The sequence below is a fragment of the Pimephales promelas genome, chromosome 21 (assembly GCF_988280905.1).
Source record: "Pimephales promelas chromosome 21, fPimPro1.hap1.1, whole genome shotgun sequence".
NCBI lineage: Eukaryota > Metazoa > Chordata > Actinopteri > Cypriniformes > Leuciscidae > Pimephales > Pimephales promelas.
This window is the reverse complement of record NC_142789.1, coordinates 30,604,533-30,628,783: the sequence shown is the minus strand read 5'-3', so window position 1 is coordinate 30,628,783 and position 24,251 is coordinate 30,604,533. Positions and strand designations below refer to the sequence as shown.

Genomic DNA, 24,251 nt, shown 5'->3' with positions numbered 1-24,251 from the left:
ATGTATTCGCGTGTGTGTGTGGGTTTGTGTATATGTGTGCGTCATTCCTTTTTAAAAGTATAATTTCCATATATATTTACAAAACAATATTCTATCACATATTATGTATATATACACTAAAATTATATAATTATAATAAAATTAGTTTAAAAATTTATTTATATATGCGTGTAAATAAATTATTTGAGCATATTATAGACCATTTCACAAGATGTAAACAACACTGGTCCAGAAACACTTCCTGTTTCAGTTTGTAACTGTTTTCTTTATTTCACATGAAAAGAAAACATCTTGAAGATGTTTGTTTAACTTTTTGATTCAGTTTTAAATGTTCTGTTGGTTGTATTTTATCCCAGCTTTTATGTAGTGTTAAAAAACTGAAACAGGAAGTGTTTCTGGACCAGTGTTGTTTACATCTTGTGAAATGGGACTATACATTTAATTTTATATTAAGTTATTAACTATTTTATTATATACAATAATATTTTATTGTATAACTATAAATGTCTAAATATAACAATACATTTTTATCAAATTAATTACAATTACATTACATTATTATCATCAAATTAATTAATTATAATTATTAAAACAATAATTGTCACTGATTTTATGTAGCTTCAGTAAAAGTGTGGTAGAAATACAGTACAAAACACAGGAATCAGCAGAAAACATCTATATTTATTTGCTGGGTTAAATCATGGATCTGATTAATCTGTAATCGTCATGATTCAGGAGAAACACTGGCAGCATTTCTAGAGGAAACTCCTGAGGAATGATCATCACAATCTGAGGAAAACACTGACAAACACACTTCTCTAATTTAACATCACTTCACAAATAAATCTCTTCAGCCACACACACACACACACACACACACACACACTCAGACAGGAAGATTCACAGCTATGAAGGAAATATTACAACAAACACAAGACAAAGGCACGAGCACTAATACAATCACACACTAATCTCTTCATATTGAGCTACTCATGATGGAAGTACTTGATAAACACTGATGTCAGTGTCACATGATGGGGTGAGGGGTCAGAGGTCAGGGTTGTTGGCACTAGCGCCCCCTAGGAGAGGCGGATCAGAAGCACTGATGTCAGTGTGTCACATGATGGGGTGAGCGGTCAGAGGTCAGGATTGTTAGCACTAGCGCCCCCTGCTGGAAACGTCAGTGTGTCACATGATGAGGTCAGAGGTCAGGATTGTTAGCACTAGCGCCTCCTGCTGGAGAGGCGGATCAGAAGCCCGTCTCGATGCTGAGGGTCCGGCGGGTCACATGCTCGATCTCTCCTGTCACGTACTCGTCAAAACTGGTCTGATACTTCGCCAACATCTTCAGCATCGGACGCAGGTTCAGCCACCACTGTTCCCTCGGCATCCTGTGCCTGCGCACACACACACACACAGTGCATAAATAATGCTTAGTGCATCTTTAATACAGTATAATGTGCACTAAGTGTGTGTTAACATCACGGTGTGTTAATCAGCGTTAAACATGAACGAGGGAGTCTCGCATCACTCACTCGAAGTCGGTGTGTGTCTTGAGTTCGGAGACGGGACTGAACGACATGACTTTCTTCTTCATGCCGATCACACACGCCGTGTCCGGAGCGTTGGCAAACACACGGCCTGCAACACACACACACACACACACACACACTCATCATCCAGTGCATTTTATTCGTTTTTTTACTACATTTCAATTTAACTGTAATTTATACTCATTTTACTTTTTGTAATTTTGCTGTAATCTTTTATCAATTTTGAATATTTTTCATAAAAAATTTATATTTATTACTGTTTTAGTAGTTTTGTTAATTTTTTTTATCATTTTATTGGGTTTTTTTAAACTTCCATTTAAAATGTCCATTCATTCAATTAAATTTTTATTTTTAACATACTTACACATGTTAATTTTTAAGTTTGTGCTTTTATTATTATTTTATTTCTATTTAGCTATAATTTTATTTAATTCAGTTTTAGTAATTTGGTTGTTTTTATGTTATTTTTTTAATATTTCCATTTAGTTGTCATTTATATTTATTACAGTTTTTGTAATTACAAAATTCAAATCATTTTACTCTTCTTTTTATTAAAAAAACTTCCATTTAGCTCAATTTATTTATTTTCGTTTTTATAAAATTGATGAGATTTGATCTTTTTTTAAAAAGATTTTTAATGTACTTTTATTATCATTTTAATATTTATATTTAGCCGTAATTATTTAATTCAACTTTAGTCATTTTGTTGTGCTTTTATAATTGAATTAATTTAATTCCATTTTTGTTATGCATTTTCATAATTTTTATATACCTACATAGCTGTAATTTTTATTTATTGATTTAGTTTTATTTATTGATTTCAGTTTTTGAAATTCCATGTTTTTATCATTATTTTTGTTTTTTATATTTTTATTTAGCTGTATTAGTGTTCAGTTGTTGTAATTTTGCTATCTGCTTTTATCATTAGCTTTATATTATATTGAGTCCAGGTTTAATAAGCAACATTTCTTATTTTGATGTCAGCTCGGTGCAGTGAGGGCGATGTGTGTGCAGTTCCTCACCCTGCCTGTAGGTGGCGTTCATCTTCTCCGTCAGCCACAGCACAGACTTCACTCCCAGTTTAGTGCCGAAGTTCCTGTCGAATGGTGTGGGAACGCCACCCTGAACAAAAGGACACATTAGCGACGCCTGACCCCTCGAGTCACAGGGTCACGGGGTCACATGACCTCTCACCTGCTGCAGGTGCCCCAGGACGTTGACCCGGCAGTCGAACACACCCTTGCCCTCGGCGGAGTACAGGTTGTGGATGAAGTCAGTGGTGTAGTGCTTGTGGCTCTTCTCGTTCCTGCAGAGAACCGACACACACATCAGCGCAACACACACTCCTGTGCAGAGCTGTTCTGTGTGTGTGTGACAGTGTGTGACATTTGTGTCTCTAACGGTGTGTGTGTGTGTGTGTGTGTGTGAAATGATGTTATTGTACTTGATGATTTTTGCACACAAAAAGGTTCAATATTCCTCAGAAGAACAGAATGAGTGAAACACAGAGTGAGTTTGACGCGTCGGAGTGATTTAGCGAGCGGACGCGAGTGTGTAACACAGATGATAACACTAATAACACACAAACACACTCATTCTGGCCTCCACGAGTCCGTGAAACCATCAGCAAACATTACTGTAGAACACACACACACACACTGCTTGCACTGAGGGATTGTGGGACGCGTTACCTCAGCACGAGTCCTCTCTGAATATCGTTCTTCATTTTATCCGTCAAGTGCTCCACGTTTGTCTGAGGAAAAAAAAATCAACATCATGATATTCCCACAGAGAACAGTTCCTTTAAACGAAACCGTATTCCCCTGTGTGTCGTGTGTTCTGATCATTAAACGCACCTCCAGCTCGCGGATGCCGAACGGCTCCTCGTAGATGTAGACGGCGTCGGCGCCCACGGCGATGCCGGTGGTGGTTGCTAGGTAACCGCAGTATCCGCCCATCGTCTCCACGATGAAGACGCGACGCTTGGTTCCCGACGCAGACTGCTTGATTTTGTCGCAGCTCTGAGAAACAGACACACACACCGTTACACACACACACACACACACCGGATCAGGGCGAGCGAGTCTCACCTCCATGGCGGCGTTCACGGCGGTGTCTGCACCCAAACTGAAGTCTGTGCCGGGAACGTTGTTGCTGATGGTGGCCGGGATCACACACATGGGGATACACAGCTCATCGTAGCGCGCTCGAGCTTCAACCAGCTGAAGGACGCCTTCATACGCCTGCGGGACAGACCCAAGCTGTGTCTGAAATCGCTCCCTATCCACTATATAGTGCACTATATCGGGTGTCGGCCATTTTGTAGTGGTGTCTGAATTCTGAGTAAACAACATCATTCCCTACATTCGTTCACTACTTTTACCCACAATCCTCTCTGAATTCGAGTGTACATTCGATGTACACTTGCTGAAGCCCTATTTCCCACAATCCAATGCGGAGAGAACTGAGATTACATTACATCCAGTGGAGGATTTGAAAAATATCCGTTAATCGTCGTTTTGAATATAATAACGGTCGCCGGAGGGCGCTCGACGACACGTCATCTGTGAACGTGAGAGTTAATGTACAATTTCAGTCGATGAAACTACAAAGCTGGCACGGAGGTATAATTACAAAATAAAGTCATTATGGTTGTTATTGTTGTTAATATTATTTTATAAAGTAGGTAATGTAAGATAAAAGGACTTTTATCAGTATGCGTGAGTGACGAAGCCTTTTCTGCGACAGCTCCAACTCTCCGACGCACAGTGTAAACGTCAGCGTCCGAATTCACTCACTTCATCTCGTTCACTCCTTGCAGATATAGTGCACTCAAATGCCATACACTATATAGGGATTAGTGAATGAGTGAGCGGTTTCAGACACAGCTCCAGACTCATCACACACACACACACACACACTCTCACACACACACACACACACACACACACACACACTGTACCTCAAATCCCCCAACCACCAGCAGCGACTGAATGCTGAATTTTCCGATGTTCTCCACGATGCGCTCCATGCAGGAGTTGGGAAGAGTTCTAAACCCATGAAACATCAAGAAATGAATGAACGAATAACTGTGTGGATCTAACAGTCATCACTATTTCCCAGCAGTCTCAGCCAATCAAAGTTTAGGTGATGTTTAATAAGCAGATACAGGGAGCCAGATGAACCAATGAGATTGTACAGTGGGCGGGGCTAGAGTGATTGACAGCAGCATGTGGTTCCTCTGGATCCTGGATGAAGATGATGTTTGATTTGTTAACACACACGTATTCATAACTTCAATGAGCTCTTCGTTTCCGCCTTAAATGAATATGTTTTATGTAGCTGTGTTTTGTATATGTTCATCTCTGAATCGCGTAACTCAGACCGTCTCTGATAACAGACTCGTGTGTTCTCTGTACAGCGGTGTTGAGACGGTGTGTGTTGTGGAAAGCGCTACACACACACACACACACACACGTGAACTGAACGGAGGGTTCGTCTGAGAGAACTGACCGTTTGGTGCCCAGCAGCGACCCGCCCTGACCCGTCCATCCCGCCACGTCGTGCCAGTGGACCTCCGTCAGCTGCGGGAACACTCAGTGTCAGTCCATCGAGAGAGAGAGAGGGAGGGGTGATCAGATCATGTGACTGAGATTCTCACCGCGCCGTTGGCCAGACCCTCGAAGCCGTCGTGGACGCTGTAAACCACGTGACCCTGAGCGAGTCCCACGCGCACCGCTGACCTCACAGCAGCGTTCATCCCAGCGGCCGGAGCGCCCACGTTCAGGATCGCCATCGAGTGGGTGCTCTGGAGGAACACACACACATAATATATATATTTATTAGATTTTTTTATATGTATATTTATCCTTATATTAGATATGTATTATGAGTGTAATGGGGTGTTTTTGATTTCATGTTTTTAGAGAGTGTGTGGAGGGGGGAGAGACCTTCGAGGGCGCCGGGTGATGATGGGCCAAGAGCTTGTACGTGTTCCAGTTGTTCTCGAAACTCCTGCGATTGAGAAACAACTGCGAGATTCAGAGATTCGTTCACACACACACACACACACACACACACACACACGAGTGACACACACTTCCCCCGCAGCTGAATGGCCTCCTCAAACCGCTTCTCATTCATGGCTTTCTGAACCTCCTTCGTCTAAAACACAGAAACACACACACACACTCCGTGTCACACGTGTTCTCTGCACTGGAGGTCAAGGGTCACGGCGTGTTTAACTCACCATGTTCACACACTCCATGAGTGGCAGACGCATGGCCTGATTCCCCGACAGACCGATCACGACCGCTGACGTCTCAGGAGTCGCTTCCAGCAGCGCGACCACAGCCTCCACACCCATCTTACTGCTCTACACACACACACACACACACACACATAAACTAAGATGAGATGAAATAACACAACAAATTTGTTCATCTGTGCTGTTTTATTCCATGTGCTGCATCTGAGTAAGTCTGTGTGTGTGTGTGTGTGTGTGTGTGTGTGTGTGTGTGTGTGTGTTGAACATGGACTCACCAGGACTCTGTCAAACGCCGACGGTGTTCCTCCTCTCTGAACGTGACCCAGTACAGTGACCCGTGTGTCGTAACCCAACCGCTGAACCACCAGCTGCACACACACACACACACACACACACACGGTTAGAACACGAGTCTGGAGCTCTCACACAGCTGATCATCATCGGAGTCTCACATCTTTGACGTAGTTGGAGGAGATCAGCTGGCCGTGTTTGTCGATCGCTCCTTCTGCGATGATCACGATGTTCAGACGAGAGCCTTTACTGCGACTCTGATCACACACACACACACACACACACACGCACACTAAAGTCAAACACAAGCTAAAATATTGCACTATTATTCTGAGATCAGTAAATGTGGTGATTTACCGTGTGTCAAAATAAAGTTGATTTGAAAATAAAGAAATTAAGACAGCCATAAATATCCATTAATACATTTTACAGCTGTAATGTAAAAAAATTAATTAATTAATTATATATTTTTTTTAATTTACAGTATTTTTTTTAATTTTAGTGGTAATATTTCTTATTTTGCTTATTTAGCAGTAATTATATTTTTTATTATAATAATATTTAATATTTACTATAAAATGTTTTGGTGATATAAAAACGTATGATTATATTCATTTGTCCAGTTCCGCCTGAGCCCTGAGTGTGTGTGTGAACAGCGCACAGGACCGTCAGCCGCACTCTGACCTCTCCCAGTCGCGCGCACATGTGATCCTCCCAGCCGTCCTCTGGCGGAGCCTCCGGGATGAAGAGCCAGTCGGCGCCGGACGCCAGAGCCGAGACCACAGCCAGATACCTGGAGAACCACACACACCGGATCAGACCAGATCAGACCCACACACACTGGATCAGACCCACATACACCGACCGGATCAGACCCACACACACCGGATCAGACCAGATCAGACCCACACACACCGGATCAGACCCACACACATGCACTGGATCAGACCAGATCAGACCCACACACACACACCGGATCAGACCCACACACACCAGATCAGACCCACACACATGCACTGGATCAGACCAGATCAGACCCACACACATGCACTGGATCAGACCAGATCAGACCCACACACACACACCGGATCAGACCCACACACACCAGATCAGACCCACACACATGCACTGGATCAGACCAGATCAGACCCACACACACCGGATCAGACACACACACACCAGATCAGACCCACACACACCGGATCAGACCCACACACACCGGATCAGACACACACACACCGGATCAGACCGGATCAGACCCACACACACCGGATCAGACCAACACACACCGGATCAGACCCACACACAGCGGATCAGACCCACACACACCACACCGGATCAGACACACACACACCGGATCAGACCAAGACCAACACACACCCACACCGGATCAGACCAAATCAGACCCACACACACACACCGGATCAGACCGGATCAGACCCACACACACCGGATCAGACCCACACACACCGGATCAGACCCACACACACCGGATCAGACCCACACACACCGGATCAGACCAAGACCAACACACACCCACACCGGATCAGACCAAATCAGACCCACACACACCTGATCAGACCCACACACACCGAATCAGATCAACACACACCGGATCAGACCAGATAAGACCCACACACACCAGATCAGACCAGATCAGACCCACACACACCAGATCAGACCAGATAAGACCCACACACACCAGATCAGACCAGATCAGACCCACACACATCGGATCAGACCGGATCTACACACACTGGATCAGACCGGATCCGCATGGCCTCAAGAAGAATAACAGTAACTGACACGCACCCGCAGTGGCGGCCCATCACCTCCAGCACAAACGTCCTCTGATGACTGAAACACAGGAGAGAAAGAGAGAGAGAGAGTGAGAGAGAGGCTGCTTGTTGAATAGCTATTGGACAAAATACACATGTATGTGTGTGTTGTGTGTGTGTGTGTGTGTGTGACCTCTGTGCCGTGGTGGTGATGGCATCAATAACTTCCATGATTCGATGCAGAGCAGAGTCGGCTCCGATTGTCATGTCAGTTCCACAGAAATCATTATCAATGGATCCGACCAAACCCACGATGTTCAGATGAGTGTACTGTTGCGCCAGAGAGTCCGTGATCCGGCCTGGAAAACACACACGTGTGTGTATGTGTGAGAGTGAGCGAGCGAGCGTATGAGTGAGTGTGTGTGTGTCAGTGAAGTGTGTGTACCCTGCTGCACCAGCTCTGTCAGTAGGCTCCTCCACTCGCTGCGGAAGATGTTGGCCCCGGTGAGGCTGCCGTCTCCTCCACACACACACAGGTTGGTGATGCCGCGCTGGAGCAGGTGAAACGCCGCGGATAAACGGCCCTCTCGCGTCGTGAAGGCCTTACAGCGGGCGCTGCCGATGATGGTGCCACCCTGACACAGGAGGAGGGAACACACGATCACCGGCGCGCACACACACACACACACACTAACCCAACCGTACCCATCACACACAGAAACACACTCTCAACTTATTGAATTGTAAGACTGGATAAACTGGTTGAAGAGACAGACCAGGCCCTTACTTTCAAATTAACATTTGAACATCTCAATTTGATTATGAAATTGTAATAATACATTTACCTGACATAACAAATTGTTATATTGGATTATTCTAACAGACTTTGACAGAATAATGCACGATTCTCACACAAAAATGATACAGTATATACTGAGAATTGAGCCCATAATCCATTCTGAACTCAGCTGTGTTCTTGATTAGTCTGCAGATGTGTGTGTGTGTGTGTGTGTGTGTGTGTGTGAGCATAGACGTGATGCAAACGCTGCTGTAATCTCACACTTAATCTGCCGCTTTAATCTCGATCCTGCTGTCAATCAGAGGAGGATGATTGACAGTCCCGCCCCTTTCCATAACTGCCAGTTTAACACACTACTAACTAACTCAGCCAGGCCCCGCCCCTTTATTCTGCGCATGAATTATTATAATGAGGAATATTGTGACATGTTCCCGGGAGAAACTCGAGATACAGTGGAGGCGTTTCAGGAGTTCAGGAACACTGACACTGACATAGAGGAGAACTGGAGCAACACACACACACACACACACACACACTCTGAAGAGCGATGAAGATGAGGAAAAGTGACTCAGACTTACAAGCTGAATGATGTTGGTGACGCTCTGCCAGTTGGCGAGTTTGATATGATCTCCTCCATCAACCAGGCCTTGATAACCCTGAGAGAGAGAGAGAGAGAGAGAGAGAGAAAGAGAGAGAGAGAGATGCATTGATTTTAGGGGTTCATTGATTCATTTTTTCAATGTATGCATGTATTTATATGATGATTGGAAATGATTTGGCAATACACTGAAAACTGTAAAATTGTCCCGCCAACAATCAAGCACATTTTCTAATTTTATTTGAGAGAGAGAGAAATCACACAAGCTCTCAGTGTCTCTCGCCCAGCATAAGCTCCTACCTCATAGATCAGGTAGACTTTAGCACCTACAAAGATGCCCATGCGTGTTACAGCTCGAACAGCAGCATTCATACCTGCAGAAATCACACACACACACACACACACACACCAAAGTGCATAAGTGTTTAATGCAACAACTACAGGTACATGATTTGACACACTGTATGCAATGCACAATGCAATCTGGCAACACACACCACATGCAGAGCCAATTTAAAGTGCAAACAATTCCACGAACAAACAAGAGGAGCACAAGAAGCGACCCTAGATAGGGATCATGACAGAAAGTGCTGCTCAAATAAGTTACATAAGTCAGATCATGCATTATTCTGCCCCAGATACTCTCATACAACACTGAAATAACTGAGGAAAACGGGAAATGACACACAACACACCGAGCAGAAACACCTTTGCATTCGTATCATGAAGTGCAGAGTTTAGCAGTGTTTGCACGAGTGCATTCCTCTACAACAGGTAGTAACACACACACACACACACACACACACACACACACACACACACACACACACACGAAGTGTGTATAGACTTGCAAATGTACTGAAACTGAAGCGTTTAAAATGCATCGCACTCTCGCGTCGGAAACGCTCTTTTGTCCAGAATGTTTTTATTGTGATGATGTTGTTTACCCTGCGCGTCCCCGCCGCTCGTCAGGACCGCGATGGCTTTCCCCGCGCCGCTCATCCGCAGCTTCTCGAAGTCCACATGCATGATGGAAGATCACTAATATAAACCTGTCACAGAGGAAAACACTCGCACTGGTTCCCAGTTGAAAGCTTCTGCTTCTGCTATGCATTCACCGCACGTAGCGCACGAATTGTGTCGGCGGCGCGCACGTACGCCCCGCCCCATGTTTGTTTGCGCGCTCCTGCCTCGAGCTATAATTTTCTCTGATTTTTTTTTGAATTATCTCCATAATTAAACTAAGATTACATATGATCGAATAGCTATTGGACTTAAACTGAGTTATGAAACAATTAATGCAAGACTCGACTTCCTGATAGTTACTCTAAAAACCTCAAACTAATGCTGACTGAAGCAGTCATTTCATGACATAATGTGTAATGTTTTAAACGTAAAAAGTTAATGAGTTAAAATAGCAATGCTATAGTGGGAGTCAGTGGGAAAACATTAACCCTTAAAAAGTGTTATTATGCGAAAAAGGTATTTTTTTTTATTACAATAACAACATGGAAAAATGTCAGAGTCGTAAAAACTTTAAGGTCAGTGAAAAATTGTCCACCATTTTGCTTTATGTATTTGATATTTCCCAAATAAAATAAACATTTTAGTTATATTATCCATTTCTAGTAAACCGGTATCACAATCCATTAACAATCCTATTGTGTCAGTTATAGCGACAAATTTGTAAAACACCTCAAAAATAAACAGAAACTTTGGACCAAAAAATAAATGTACAATTTAATAAGTTTCCTATTTACAAAAACAGCATAATGGAGAAACCCCGTCTTTAAAATTACTGATAAAATCATTTCATGGACAATGTGTATTTGTTATTTTAAAGTGAGTTTATTTCATAGGTTTATTTCTTATATAGTTGTTGTTTTGTCGCCCTCTGCTGTTGATCTGTGAACTGAGCGAACGGAGACGCGCTGTTGTCATGGACGCGGAGTGACGCGCATGCGCAGTGACTGATTACGGAAAGCAGAGATGTGATGTCCCCCAGACGCGTTCGGGATCAAGATTGACGCACTTACAAACAAAACATTAATATTTATCAAGATGAAATTAACCCGGAAACTTGTTCTGGCTCGGGCTAAAGCATCGGACCTGGAAAGTGTGAAGAAATTAAACTGCTGGTGTGTGTTCTGCGGTTTGTTGGCTGCTAGCCTGATGAAAACCAGTCGTTTAGTTAAGACTTCTCCTTCAACATTAGTCTGTGTTGTTGGGTTTATCCTGTGTGGTGAGATTTCCTGAATAACTGTACTGTATTCTCTAATAACATCTTCGTGTGTTTCAGGGGCTGTAATCTGACAGACGTGAGTACTGGATCTTTTTTCTTCTTTTTAATGTTTAAAATCTCACATTACAATCTCTCATTACAAATGAATGCCATTATATTGCATCACTGTTATCTATGGAAGACTATTTCTGTCACACAAGACAAAAAAGGCTTTGGTAAATCGAAAGTATGACATACCAAGTCATAATTAGCCTACGATTAAAATGATATAAAGACATATTTTTGACTCAGTATGTCAATTTCCAGTTTTCATATTAGAAATATGACGTTGTAATGTCGTATAGTGCTGTCAAATAGATTAATCGCGTCTAACATAAAAGTTAGTTTATAGTTTGTGTATTTGAAAGCACTAGTTTTTATGATTTACAAAAGCATGATTTCTTTTTTATGTAGCATATTCCATAACACAATTGTAATCAAAATAATTCAACCCCCCCATTGCAAATCAGGTTTATTGGTAAAATATAGACGTTCAGCTGTTTGCGATGAACAAATCAACAGAAATAAAACGTAATTGAAAGTGTTTTCCCCAAATTCAACTGAAAACTTTTAATGACTTCAACAGTCTTATAATTATTCAACTCCTGAATATAATCTCCCACAACAGCACAGATCTGTTGTCTCGCTAATCAAGGGCTTCATGAGCGGCACCAGGTGTGCTCCAGCTAGAAAACATGACATATCCGAGTGGCGATATGTCAATAAATTTGACTGTATTTTAGATATATGGTCAAAAGAATAATCCCCAAAGTAAATGATTAATTTCGATTACAACTGTATACCCATCTATTATATGAGCATATATATAAATAAGGTAAATAAGTGTTCATTTCTCCACAGATCTCCATATTTGAGCAGATTCCTAATGTCGAGGTTCTCACTCTGAGGTTTGTTTTCAGCTTTCTGGGAATAATCAATTATAAATCTCACAAGCACCAGCGCTACGTTCTTCTCAATGTCATAATCATTTGTTAACGAACAAATATTCATTACTTCAATGAGCTCATTATTTCTGCCTTAAATTATTACGTTCTTTAAATGAATTCAGTGTTATCTCTCTCAGTGCGAATCACATCTCGTCTCTGGAGCCGATCTCGTCCTGTCAGCATCTCAGCGAACTCTACCTGCGACGCAACGACATCCGCTCGCTGTGTGAACTCCGGCATCTGAGGGGTCTGGGTTACCTGAAGGTCCTGTGGCTCGCGGAGAACCCGTGCTGTTACGCTAGCGACCCGAGCACATACCGGCTGACCGTCATCAGGACCCTGCCCGGACTGCACAAGCTGGACAACCAGCGTAAGAGCAGCGGCCGCCGCCTCTACGTCACACTGGAGAAAATACGGCCAATGGAAACACGGCAATTTCGCTTCACTATCAAAATAGTTTTTAGGGGCTTCGCAGGTCAAATTGGAATTTCAACTAGTAAGAAATCAAGTCTTGATATCAACAATTGGTTTTGAATGGCAGCCTATGGTGATATTTCACTAGTGAAAATACAATTGTTGATATCAAGAATTCATATCCTGGAAATGAATAAAAGTTAAAACGGTTTGCCATAGACACACACACACGTCTCCACATCGAAGTTAAAGGGTTAGTTCACCCAAAAATGTAAATTCTGTCAGTATTTCCTCACCCTCATGTTGTTCCAACCCCGTAAGACCTTCGTTCATCTTCGCAACACAAATTAAGATATTTAAGATATTAAGATCGCTCCTGCATACTAGTCCATAGGCTTCTTGAGGGAATGACTCGAAAAGTCGTTAAAGACATCGTTAAAATCGTCCGAGTGACTACAGCGGCTCAATCTTAACTTTATCAAACGACGAGAACACTTTTGTGCGCAAAAACAACAAAAAATAATGACTTTATTTCAACTATTGGTTTATTTCTCCCTCTGCGCGAGTCAGGTTACTAGTTTAATAGCGTAAGCTTCTGTTATTGTACGTTACCCGCATCACACACATGACCAGCGTCGGCCAATAGTGAGCCTTCGTTTGACGTAGCTTTACGCAATCACACTACGCTAACTGACTACAGGCTCATGGAGAAGGAAGTGAATAGTTGAAATAAAGTCCTCATTTTTGCGCACAAAAGTGTTCTCGTCGTTTGATAAAGTTAAGATCGAGCCCCTGTAGTCAAATGGACTATTTTAACGATGTCTTTAATGACTTTTCGAGGACAGCAAGAGTCATTCCCTCAAGAAGCCTATGGACTAGTATGCAGCAGCGATCTTAATATCTTAAACATCTTAATTTGTGTCCCGAAGATGAACGAAGGTCTTACGGGGTTGAACAACATGAGGGTGAGTAAATACTGACAGAATTTTCATTTTTGGGTGAACTAACCCTTTAATAATAATGTCCGGCGGCGGCTGGGATATACATAACCCCAACATTCGTCGCCATGATGATTAGAGTGATTTTCGAGAGAGGAAAAAAAAATCACGTTTTAGTCACGTAACACCAATCATTTCGCAATCGTTTTGTGTTGGTATTTAGAGAGAAAAAAAAAATTTCGCAAAAATTTTGCGCAAATCTGTCATAGTAACGCACCTAGTGACGGATAAAGCTCAAAGAGTCGCATCTCCATTTATACAGCGCTTTAACGAGATTACAGTCACAAAGAGTGTTTGGCTTCACAGCAGATCTAGAATAAAGTTAGTCTGCCAAACCAAAAAATGATTCAGACACCAGATATAATCTATTGTAGAGTGGGTGTATAGAGTTAATTTCTGTAAGTGAGGAGAGCAATATAAAGTAAACTGTGACATATTTCATGTGTGAGAGGACGGACAATATTCCAGTCATATTTCATCCCCATTGTCTAAACTATCGCGATTAAACTGTGATAATGTGACTGAATAAGTTTAGGTTTGACTGTATATATGAATATTCATGAGTTTGTTCTGTCAGTGGTTACAGAGGAGGAACTGGCACAAGCATTAAAGGAAGGGGAGGAGCTCAGCCCTCCAGGCCCCGCCCCCACCAGCTCAACCAATGGCCTTACAGAAGCAGAGTCAGAGAACGACCCTCTTAATTACAGTATGGAGGAAACCAAGTAAGATCTGCGCTGTGTTTCTGTTGTGTGGATGTGAAGCTGACACACACTCTCACACTGATGTGTGTGTGTGTGTGTGTGTGCAGTAAGATCCGTGCTCAGCTGGGAATGAAGCTTCTGCCGAGAGACAAGTTCCCCTCGCTGGCGTCCCCGAGAGAGGCCGGAGACAAGAGGAAGGTACGAACGCGAGAATAGCAGCGCACAACATTTTCTTTTAAAACACATGGAGAATATTATTACATTCTGAACACTGTGAATATTTCCTCGCTATGAAAGCCTTGCAAAAGATTATGGATTTCCGACTGTACATGAAAGTTGAAAGTAATTTTTTGTTTAAGAGAATTTTGATTTAGTAGTTTAAAAAATGTTCAAGCAAATTAAACTAAAGTGTAATTTAGTTAAAAGTAACTTTTTTTTAAGAATTAACTTGAATATGAATGTGTAAATTGATAAAGCATTGCATACTCTGATTACATGCATTAGTTGTAACGTGTTACTCGCTCCATCTAAAGTAATGTGATCATGTGATGCGTTCACCCAACACGGCTCATGTGTGTTGTTCCCGGTGTCAGTGTCACACACTCGAGGCCGTTCTGCTCCTGCTGAAGGATCTGGACGTGGAGGAGCTGAAGATCGTGCAGTCGGTCGCCGAGAGTAAACTCCGATCCCGCAGTCGTCAGAGAGAGAGGTCACCCGTCTGCTCGTGACACAACACACACACTGGCAGAAACTACACATTCATACTCATTTCAGCAACACTTGACACTTTTGGTTCACAGTGCATTAATGTTCACACAACTGTTGATTTAAAAAGTTAATAAGTTAATATGAAATGCTACGGAGGCGTATTGCATTCACTTGAAGAAAAAAAATCTACAATGAGTTAATTTTTCATGAGAAAATATTTTTTCTGTGTTTTTCTGAATTAATGAGTTAATTTTTCATGAGAAATTTTTTTTGCTCTGTTTTTCTGAATTAACGAGTAAATTTTTCATGAGAAAAATTTTTTTTGCTCTGTTTTTCTGAATTAATGAGTTAATTTTTCATGAGAAAAAAAAGTTTTTCTCTGTTTTTCTGAATTAATGAGTTAATTTTTCGTGAGAAAAAAAGTTTTTGCTATGTTTTTCTGAATTAATGAGTTAATTCAGAAAAACAGAGCAAAAAAAAATTCCATGAAAAATTAACTCGTTAATTCAGAAAAACAGAGCAAAAAAAAATTCCATGAAAAATTAACTCGTTAATTCAGAAAAACAGAGCAAAAAAAAAAAAAATTCCATGAAAAATTTACTCGTTAATTCAGAAAAACTTTTTTTCTCATGAAAAATTAACTCGTTAATTCAGAAAAACAGAGTAGATTTTTTTTTCTTCAAGTGAATGCAATACGCCTCCGTAAAATTCTGTTGAATTATAGTTCATTTGAACAAATGCGTTTCATGTTAATAAATGAAACCTTATTGTAAGTGTTGTATAATAAATGTCTTGAGTTATTTGTTGTATATTAACATGTCATAGCCATTTTGAACAGCGCCAGCTCCTGTACGGGACAACATGAATGAATCATGATACCCAGATGCCTTTTGCTGTTCAGACTCCTGTTCTGGAGAACGATTTGCTTTGTAATGATGTAGTTTGTGGAACTACATTTTGTGTTGAAATGATACAGACGAGAATGTATTTTTCTATGTAAATAAATTCTGATGCACAAGAATATTTATTGTTATTGTATCATGATCCGACACAATTCTACAGAATACTGTACATGATTGAGTGGACAAGACAGGAATTAGGTGTCGCTTAAACCTCAGATCTGCCATGTTTCCTGGATCACGAAGCACAAAACCAATCTATCAGAAAGATCAGGTGACGTCTTCCAGGTTTCATTCCACATCGTTTTTCTCCAGAAAGTCAGTCAGAGTCCCGTTATCCACCGGGATGAGGAGATATTCCACCCCGTCGGCGCCCTGACACACACACAACACAACACTGCTTTAAAGAGATAGTTCACTCAAAAATGAAAACTAGCCCATGATTTACTGTCCCAGAAGCCATCCTAGATGTTCTGTCAGACGATTTTATGATGGACAGATGCACTTTTATGGACTTATATGGAAATAAATACTGCCATTAAAAAAGCTTGGAAGAGCCAGGATATTTTTTTAATATAACTCTGCTTCTGTTCGTCTGAGAGAAGAGTGTCATACACACCTCGGAGGACTTGAGGGCGAGTGAACTATCCCTTTAATGATGGCTAGAGTTATTCTGCACAGGCGAGTTCTGACCTTCTTGGTCCGGATGAGTTTGTGATCTCTGAACTCGGTGAGTTGCGTGCGCAGAGTGATGTCACTGTTCACCAGGAAAGACTCGCGACAGCGCTGGTAGAAATCCTGGAAAGACAATCCTGAACAAACAACGAGACAGTCAGGTCTGAACACCGCAGCTGGATTATACGGGAGCTGTGCAGTGGCGATGCTTACCAGTGTACGCAGGATTGTCCTTGTTCTCCAGCTGAAACTCGGCCAGTAATCTGAAGATTCCTCTGCAATTCACAAACAATTATTATATCATACAATACGTATTTTTGTTTACATTTATATAATCAATATTGGATTGTTTTAATTATCGGTGTACGACTGCAAAAAGTTCAAACGCATGCTTTTCATCCTTTTGCGACTTTGTAAATCCAGATTTACTCTTGACGCAGCATGAAATCAATCTGTACCCAGCGGCACAGTCTCTCCAATCCAGCACTGAGTGAGTTAAACTGCAGTTCCTCCACTGGCCACAAGAGGCGCTGCAGAAGAGACTCACTCCCATAGACCCGCATGTTAAAATGGCAGAATAAACATGTTCACAGTCTGGAGCAGAAACTGGTTGTGGTCTATATCGCTAATGTTGCTCTTCATGACGACTGTGAGCGGGTGAATTCTTTTATAACTCATCCGTTTAAATTATATTAAGCCTTAAAGTTCTGCATAATTAAGGGCGTGGCCACTTGAGTGACAGGTGGATTGCCACTGATGTCACTGCTAGCTAGCATTAGCGTCACGTCACCTCAGCTAATCCGCCTCACTGCACATTGTCGTTTATCTGGGAGTTACGTGTGGCTAAGATGGTGACGGCCGGCTCCGCCCACTTTGGGCTTCAAAAACGCTCTCCAGAAACACTACGAGTGACGTCCCACACACTACACCGAGTATTTATACAGTCTATGATCTGTCCGTGCGTCTGATTTGTGAATGACTGTGTTGAGGCTAGTGTTGTCACCTGGCGTTGGGCGTGAGGCTGCGCAGCACGTGTGTGAGAGAGCTGAGCGCTAGCGCCCCCGTCTGGTGGACGAGCAGAGAGTTCTCGTATGACGTCTCCTCGGTGTACGGCAGGTACGTCGTGGTTTCGTACCACAGCCAGTTGAACATGCTCATCTTGGCCTGATCCCAGACTGAAGCACACACACCAGGGGTTTATTACACACCGCATCAGGGAGGATGTTTCTCTCCATCTACTCAAGATTACAACGCCATTATGTCAGCGTCTATGGAAGATTGCTTCTGCCACAGAATAAAAAAGCGAAGTAATTGACGCTTTTTATCTCTGAACTTAAAACGCACATTTTTGCCTTTTTTTCCTCAAAATTTCAAGTGTAATTTTCGCAATTCTTACATTTCTCGCAATTGCAAATTTTTTCACTCGCAATTCTGACGTTTTTTTTCCTCACAATTCAGACATTATTTCCTGCTATTGCATTTAATTTATATCTCCCAATTCTGAAATTATTTCTCACCCACTATTGCAAGTTTATAAATTGCTCGCAATTCTGTAAAAAAGAAAAGAAAAAAAATCATTAAAAAAAAATTCCACAATTCAAACATTTTTATCTTGCAAATGCAAGTTTATATCTCGCAATTCTCTTTTTTCTTGCTATTGCGTTTAATTTATAACTTGCAATTATGAATTTGATGCTATAAAAGTTTATTTATTAAAAATAAACTATTAAAAACAATTTTTTTCCCCATTTTCTCAATGGTGACGTTTTAGTTGCGTTTTTCATTTATATCTCGCAGTTCTTACTTATTTCCTGACAATTGCAGAATTTTTTTTTATTGCAATTACAAGTTTTTTAGTTTTTACGAGTTTTTTTTAGTTTCTGACGTTTTTTCTTGCGAATCTGTTTATATGTCACAATTCTGATATTTTTTCTTGCTATTGCGTTTAATTTATAACTCGTAATTCAGACTTTTTTCCTCACATTGACACTTTTTTGTATTTATAAGTTTGTAACTTATAACTCTGACTTTCTTGCTATTGCATTTAATTTATATCTTGCAATTCAGTTATACAATTCAATTGTTCAATTCAAGTTTATTTATTAAAAATAAACATTTAATATTAAAAAACATTATGGATATTAAAAATAAACTAATAAAAACATTTTTTTTAAGTTTATTTAATGCAATTCTGAGTTTTTAACTTGCAATTCTGCAATTAACTTATTCCTCCCCATTTCTTTTATATTTTGCAAATCTGACGTTATGCTCATAGTTTCGAGTTTGTCTTGCAATTCTGAGTTTACATCTAAACTTGCATTTGTGAGAATGAAAAGCCCGAATTGTGAGAAAAAAAAAGTGCAATTACCTTTTTAACAAACTTTATTCCGTGTCAGAAACAGCTTCCATAGTTATCATCCTAAAGCTTAAGCAGAGACTGACTGAGTGGAGCGTTTATGTGGTCGATGGAGGCCAGCAGGTGCATGTTGGGAAGCGCCGCCAGCTGCCCCAGTGCATGCTGGGTCCTGTCGCCCCTCAGCATGGGCCCGTCGATGTTATTGACGATCAGAAACACGTGATTGCTGGGATCTGGAAGGAAACACACGAGTTACAGCCACCGAAGACCACCAGCCACGAGTTGAGAGAGAAGACGCACGCGAGCCGAACCTTCTCGGAGCGCTCTGACGATGAAGTCGACCTGGTCTCCGGGGTTACGGAAGCTGCCCTCGTGCTGGAGCACGTCAGCCGTGATGCTGTTCAGGATCTGCAGGACCACAGCGAGAGGAGGACGACAGTCAGAGTGTGTGCGAGTCAATGTCACATGGATACATACAGCAGCACGAGTGTTGGACAAAACATGTTTGAAGCGCGTGAGGAAGAGTGAATGGTGTGTGTGTGTGTGAGAGACTGACGGCTTTGAGGGTGATGCTGGGGAAGAAGCCGTTGACCACCACATGATCCCAGTCCGCCAGCAGAGACGAGCAGAACTTCTCCAGCAGGAGCTTCTTCGAGCCCAGGCCGTAGATCACGATGTTGAAGCCCATGCTGAGAACACCGGAGAAACAACAACTCTGTTTAAGTCAATTTCCACTTCTATAATGTTGATAATCTCTCTCTCACACACACACACACACACACACACACACACACACTCAACTGCATCTGCATCATCCACTGCTGGAAGTGGTTCTCGTGTTTGGCGTTGAGCTGATGAATCTCGTCTGCGTATCGCGGTGTGTTTCCACTCAAGAGTCTGAGCAGAGTCTCCTAGAACACACACAACCCAACACCTGCGTTAGACCTCACACACATCCCATGATGCTCAGCGATGGCTTACACACATCCCATGATGCTCAGGGTCACGGACCCGGTCCAGTTGTGGCGTGTGGAGCTTCTGCAGCGTTCGGTCAGACGTCAGCACTTTAGAGCTGCTGTGAGCCTCGAAATACTCCTCCACCAGATCCTGCAGCACACACACACACACACACACACACACACATCACTGAGCAGAAGAAGAGTGACACACACACACACACACTCCTCCACCAGATCCTGCAGCACACACACACACACATCACTGAGCAGAAGAAGAGTGACACACACACACACACACACTCCTCCACCAGATCCTGCAGCACACACACACACACACACACACACAAACACATCACTGAGCAGAAGAAGAGTGACACACACACACACACACACACTCCTCCACCAGATCCTGCAGCACACACACACACACACACACACATCACTGAGCAGAAGAAGAGTGACACACACACACACACACACTCCTCCACCAGATCCTGCAGCACACACACACACACACACACACACATCACTGAGCAGAAGAAGAGTGACACACACACACACACACACACACTCCTCCACCAGATCCTGCAGCACAACACACACACACACACATCACTGAGCAGAAGAAGAGTGACACACACACACACACACACACACTCCTCCACCAGATCCTGCAGCACAACACACACACACACACACCTCTGCTTTCTTGCTCTTCTTACTGGGCGTCTTATAGAGAGCGGCTGCGGTGTGTTTACTGGGGGTTTTGGGTTTCTGGACCTCGTGCTCTTCATCATCATCTTCATCATCATCATCATCAGAGTTAGAGGGTGAGAGGTCACTGTCGCTGTCGGACCTCAGGCTTGGAGCTGCAACACAACCACAACACAACATCAATCGATTAATTAAACCTAAATAGCAATATTTTTTTTTTATAAAATTATTCATGAATACAATTATAAAGTTATAAATAAAAAAATATAATGACTAAAATTTGAAACATGAAAACTAAAAACATAAAAAGAACATGGTAAAAATAATCTCAAATAAAAATAATGCTGTTGTGAGGGTTATATTTATTGCTCTTTATTTTTATTTTTACCGCTCTTTTGTGTTTTCTGCTTTTATTGTTACTGAGATTCTGGAGTGTTGTGTTCTGGGTAATGAACCTGTGAGTCTCCTCCTCAGCCGGTGTGGAGTCGTGGAGATGAACTGCACCTTCTTTCCCTGAGCAGAACACACAGGGTATTAATCTCACACACACACACACACACACACACACACACACACACTCGCGCACGTAACACCCTGAGACCTGTCGTGAGTTTCACCTTCTGAGGAGTCTTGCTCTGATTGGCTGATTCTGGAGGAACAGAGGAACGAGAGTCAGTCAGTGTGTAAACGGAGAGAGAGAGAGAGAGTGAGTGTGTGTGTGAGAGAGAGAGAGAGAGAGAGAGAGAGAGAGAGAGAGAGAGAGAGAGAGACACAGACTCACTTTTGCCGGTTGACTCGTCGTTTGTGTCTGACGTGCTGAAGCTCACACTCTTCCCAGGCGTACGAGCCAGTTCAGACGCTACACACACACACACACACACACACACACAATCATCAGTGTTTTCAACATTTTCAACAATCAACATTTTTAATTATTTCTTTTTATAGTTATTTTATTATTTTATTTATTTTAATCATTCACATGTGTATATGTGTGAATGAGTGTGTGTGAGAGAGTATGAGTGGGTGAGTGTGTGAGTGAGTGAGTGTGTGAGTGAGTGTGTGTCACTCACCCATCTGAGCCATTTTCTTCCCCCGTTTGATGGTCTGAAACGAGAAGACGGACGATCCGGCAGCGACGACTGCGTCCTCACTCTCATCTGAACAACCAATCAGATGAACACATCATCATCATCATCATCATCATCGTGAGAGTTTCATGACGGGTTTATAAGTGAACGAGCAGCCGATGGTGCCGGAGCGGTCAGTGACGAGTGTGTGTGTGTTCACCCTGAGATCCGGCGTACAGAACCTCCACATAGTTCTGCTCTTTAAACAGCTCTTCTTCATCCTCCTCTTCATCAGCAGATCTTCTGCACTTCTGGGGGGTTTTCAAGGTCACGAGTGTCTGAGCGGATCCATCCGCTGCTTTTACATCTGCAGAGACATAATCAAAATCATATTCATAATGCAGACGCTGACTAAATATATACATGCGAGTCTGTGTGTCTGAGTGAAAGTGTGTGTGTGAGGGTCTGTTTGTATGTAAGAGAGTGAGTGTCTGTCTGTCTGTGTGTGTGTGTGTGTGTGTGTGTGTGTGTTGAACATACCATAGTATTACATTCTGATACCACAGTAAGTTACTATTTCGGTAAATATGGTATTAAAATGTTTGTGGTAACTTACTTTATGGTTTTAAAAGTAAGGCAAAAATCTGACGGAGTGTATATGAAGTTAAAGGTAAAACACATGATGAAGTTATTAATGTAAAATGTAAGAGAAACACTTTTACCTTGCTGTTTCTCTACAATATGATCCAAAACATCTTCATCAGCCACGAACCGAACCTCTAACGGCTGTTTCTGGGTCATCCTGCCGCTCAGACACTAAACCCAGAACTCACACTGTAATATCTGTCACACACAGAAGATTATTAACATTTGTTTTGATAATGACGCTTCATCTTGCAAAAATAAACCTGTTGAAAATCTGTGGTACTGCTGTCGATTCGGCGCCACAGGAACCCACGTGTGACAGGATGATGATCACGTGAGCAGCTCCGGCAAATTAGAATGAGGCTTCATTGTAAACTACAACTCCCACAATTCCAGGGTTGATTATTAAAATCTTAGTTAGGGTGTTTATTTTAGAATTGGAAACAACGGAAAGTTTAAATTCTTCCTTAATTGGAATATGGGATTAAAATAATCAACGGTTGATCTCCTACAATTAATAATAATTGAAAAAGATATTGAGTCAACGGAAATTAATGTGATAAGTTCATTCAAAGGAACGCTGAGAAAAGTAACAGCGATCACGCGAAACAGTCCCTGGTTGCTGCTCATTCTAATGGTTGTTTTATTTAAAAAAAAAAAAAAAAAAAAAAAAGCAGTTGATAATAATCATTCACTCATAATGAAATCCAAATTAATCGTAATCCAAGTGCTTTAAAGCATAATTAGCGTAAACCCAAAAATTAAAAATCTGTTTTGCGTCTAAGCTCTAGTAGAATCAGCTTTCATCTCTGCTTCAAATTATAAAGATTCACTGTATTATACGAGATTCCTTCACTCTGATACAGACCTGTAGATTTGACATTCAAATGTCATTGTTCTGACCGGTTTCAATCCAGCCGAGGCGATATTAAATGTCACTGGACTGAAGTGAAAGATTAAATTCACCCTTTCACATATGAATCAGGTTATTATGAAGAAACTTAATGCCAAACTGCGAATATGAAATATAAAAGGGCATTCAGGTTCTGTAATCCAATTCAAAACCACATGCAATCCAACACACAAAAGCAACAGTCAAATATTGTATAAACCACACTAATAAAGTAAACTCATGCCATGGTGATTTTGGAAAGTCAGATTTGATCAGTAAACAATACTGGGAGCGCATACATGAGAGCATTTGTTCATTTCAAGAACAAAACAGCCTGTGGGCTTTGAACCGAACCGAGCTGCATCATGGGTAAAAAGGCTCGTGTAAACACCAGCTCACTTCTGCATTTGATCCAGTTTCACAGCAGATGCTCAAACTTTGCCTGGAGCTTCTGTGTCTAATTATATGTGTGCTGCTCTACAAACACAAACACAAATCTGTGACACTGATGACAAATAGAGCCGGAATCAGGCCTGACAACTAGAGTAAACTTCGTTGGGTCGAACTGAGTTAGCTTAGCCATATGGAAGTTTGAACATTGCATAAGCTTTTCATTTAGTGATGGAAAGAAAAATAAAGACTTTGCTGGCATAAATTTAAAATGTTTTGCCTTTTGTCAGGTTGCTAACCTGCTGCTAGCATGAAT

At 41.8% G+C, this 24,251-nt stretch overlaps 3 protein-coding genes across 3 annotated transcripts; 1 reads left to right on the top strand and 2 right to left on the bottom strand.

Moving 5' to 3' along the window:
- Nucleotides 1-661: 661 nt before the first annotated feature.
- Nucleotides 662-10,417, bottom strand: pfklb (phosphofructokinase, liver b). The gene is made up of 22 exons (XM_039689986.2): nt 10,234-10,417; nt 9,587-9,660; nt 9,267-9,344; nt 8,335-8,524; nt 8,083-8,248; nt 7,924-7,968; nt 6,796-6,904; nt 6,273-6,368; nt 6,096-6,188; nt 5,803-5,928; nt 5,653-5,717; nt 5,504-5,567; nt 5,215-5,361; nt 5,067-5,137; nt 4,516-4,603; nt 3,644-3,796; nt 3,410-3,574; nt 3,245-3,306; nt 2,748-2,859; nt 2,576-2,675; nt 1,536-1,641; nt 662-1,397 (listed from the first exon to the last, which is right to left on the bottom strand). Exons 1-22 carry the CDS (start codon nt 10,313-10,315, stop codon nt 1,250-1,252), a joined length of 2,340 nt encoding a protein of 779 aa, XP_039545920.2. The 5' UTR covers nt 10,316-10,417; the 3' UTR covers nt 662-1,249.
- Nucleotides 10,418-11,227: 810 nt separating this feature from the next.
- Nucleotides 11,228-15,446, top strand: cfap410 (cilia and flagella associated protein 410). The gene is made up of 7 exons (XM_089125320.1): nt 11,228-11,424; nt 11,586-11,604; nt 12,429-12,475; nt 12,652-12,884; nt 14,504-14,648; nt 14,735-14,825; nt 15,221-15,446. Exons 1-7 carry the CDS (start codon nt 11,348-11,350, stop codon nt 15,353-15,355), a joined length of 747 nt encoding a protein of 248 aa, XP_088981446.1. The 5' UTR covers nt 11,228-11,347; the 3' UTR covers nt 15,356-15,446.
- Nucleotides 15,447-16,322: 876 nt separating this feature from the next.
- orc2 (origin recognition complex, subunit 2) lies at nt 16,323-22,983 on the bottom strand. The gene is made up of 17 exons (XM_039689987.2): nt 22,917-22,983; nt 22,731-22,824; nt 22,229-22,375; nt 22,012-22,098; nt 21,720-21,797; nt 21,556-21,587; nt 21,394-21,451; nt 20,924-21,093; nt 20,277-20,372; nt 20,067-20,176; nt 19,822-19,954; nt 19,577-19,673; nt 19,352-19,498; nt 17,913-18,084; nt 17,123-17,184; nt 16,928-17,046; nt 16,323-16,609 (listed from the first exon to the last, which is right to left on the bottom strand). The coding sequence occupies exons 2-17, from the start codon at nt 22,807-22,809 to the stop codon at nt 16,526-16,528; spliced, it is 1,671 nt and encodes a 556-aa protein (XP_039545921.2). The 5' UTR covers nt 22,810-22,824; nt 22,917-22,983; the 3' UTR covers nt 16,323-16,525.
- Nucleotides 22,984-24,251: the final 1,268 nt, after the last annotated feature.

Coding starts and splice junctions, on each gene's coding strand:
- pfklb (XM_039689986.2), bottom strand. CDS start 10,315: ATGCATGTGGACTTCGAGAAGCTGCGGATGAGCGGCGCGGGGAAAGCC. Junction 6,369..6,795: donor TGTGCGCGCGACTGGGAGAG/GTCAGAGTGCGG, acceptor GTGTGTGATCAG/AGTCGCAGTAAAGGCTCTCG. Junction 3,797..4,515: donor TGGTGGTTGGGGGATTTGAG/GTACAGTGTGTG, acceptor TCTGTCCCGCAG/GCGTATGAAGGCGTCCTTCA.
- cfap410 (XM_089125320.1), top strand. CDS start 11,348: ATGAAATTAACCCGGAAACTTGTTCTGGCTCGGGCTAAAGCATCGGAC. Junction 12,476..12,651: donor GTCGAGGTTCTCACTCTGAG/GTTTGTTTTCAG, acceptor TATCTCTCTCAG/TGCGAATCACATCTCGTCTC. Junction 12,885..14,503: donor GCACAAGCTGGACAACCAGC/GTAAGAGCAGCG, acceptor TTGTTCTGTCAG/TGGTTACAGAGGAGGAACTG.
- orc2 (XM_039689987.2), bottom strand. CDS start 22,809: ATGACCCAGAAACAGCCGTTAGAGGTTCGGTTCGTGGCTGATGAAGAT. Junction 21,452..21,555: donor AGAGCAAGACTCCTCAGAAG/GTGAAACTCACG, acceptor TGTTCTGCTCAG/GGAAAGAAGGTGCAGTTCAT. Junction 20,373..20,923: donor AGAAGAGCAAGAAAGCAGAG/GTGTGTGTGTGT, acceptor TGTGTGCTGCAG/GATCTGGTGGAGGAGTATTT.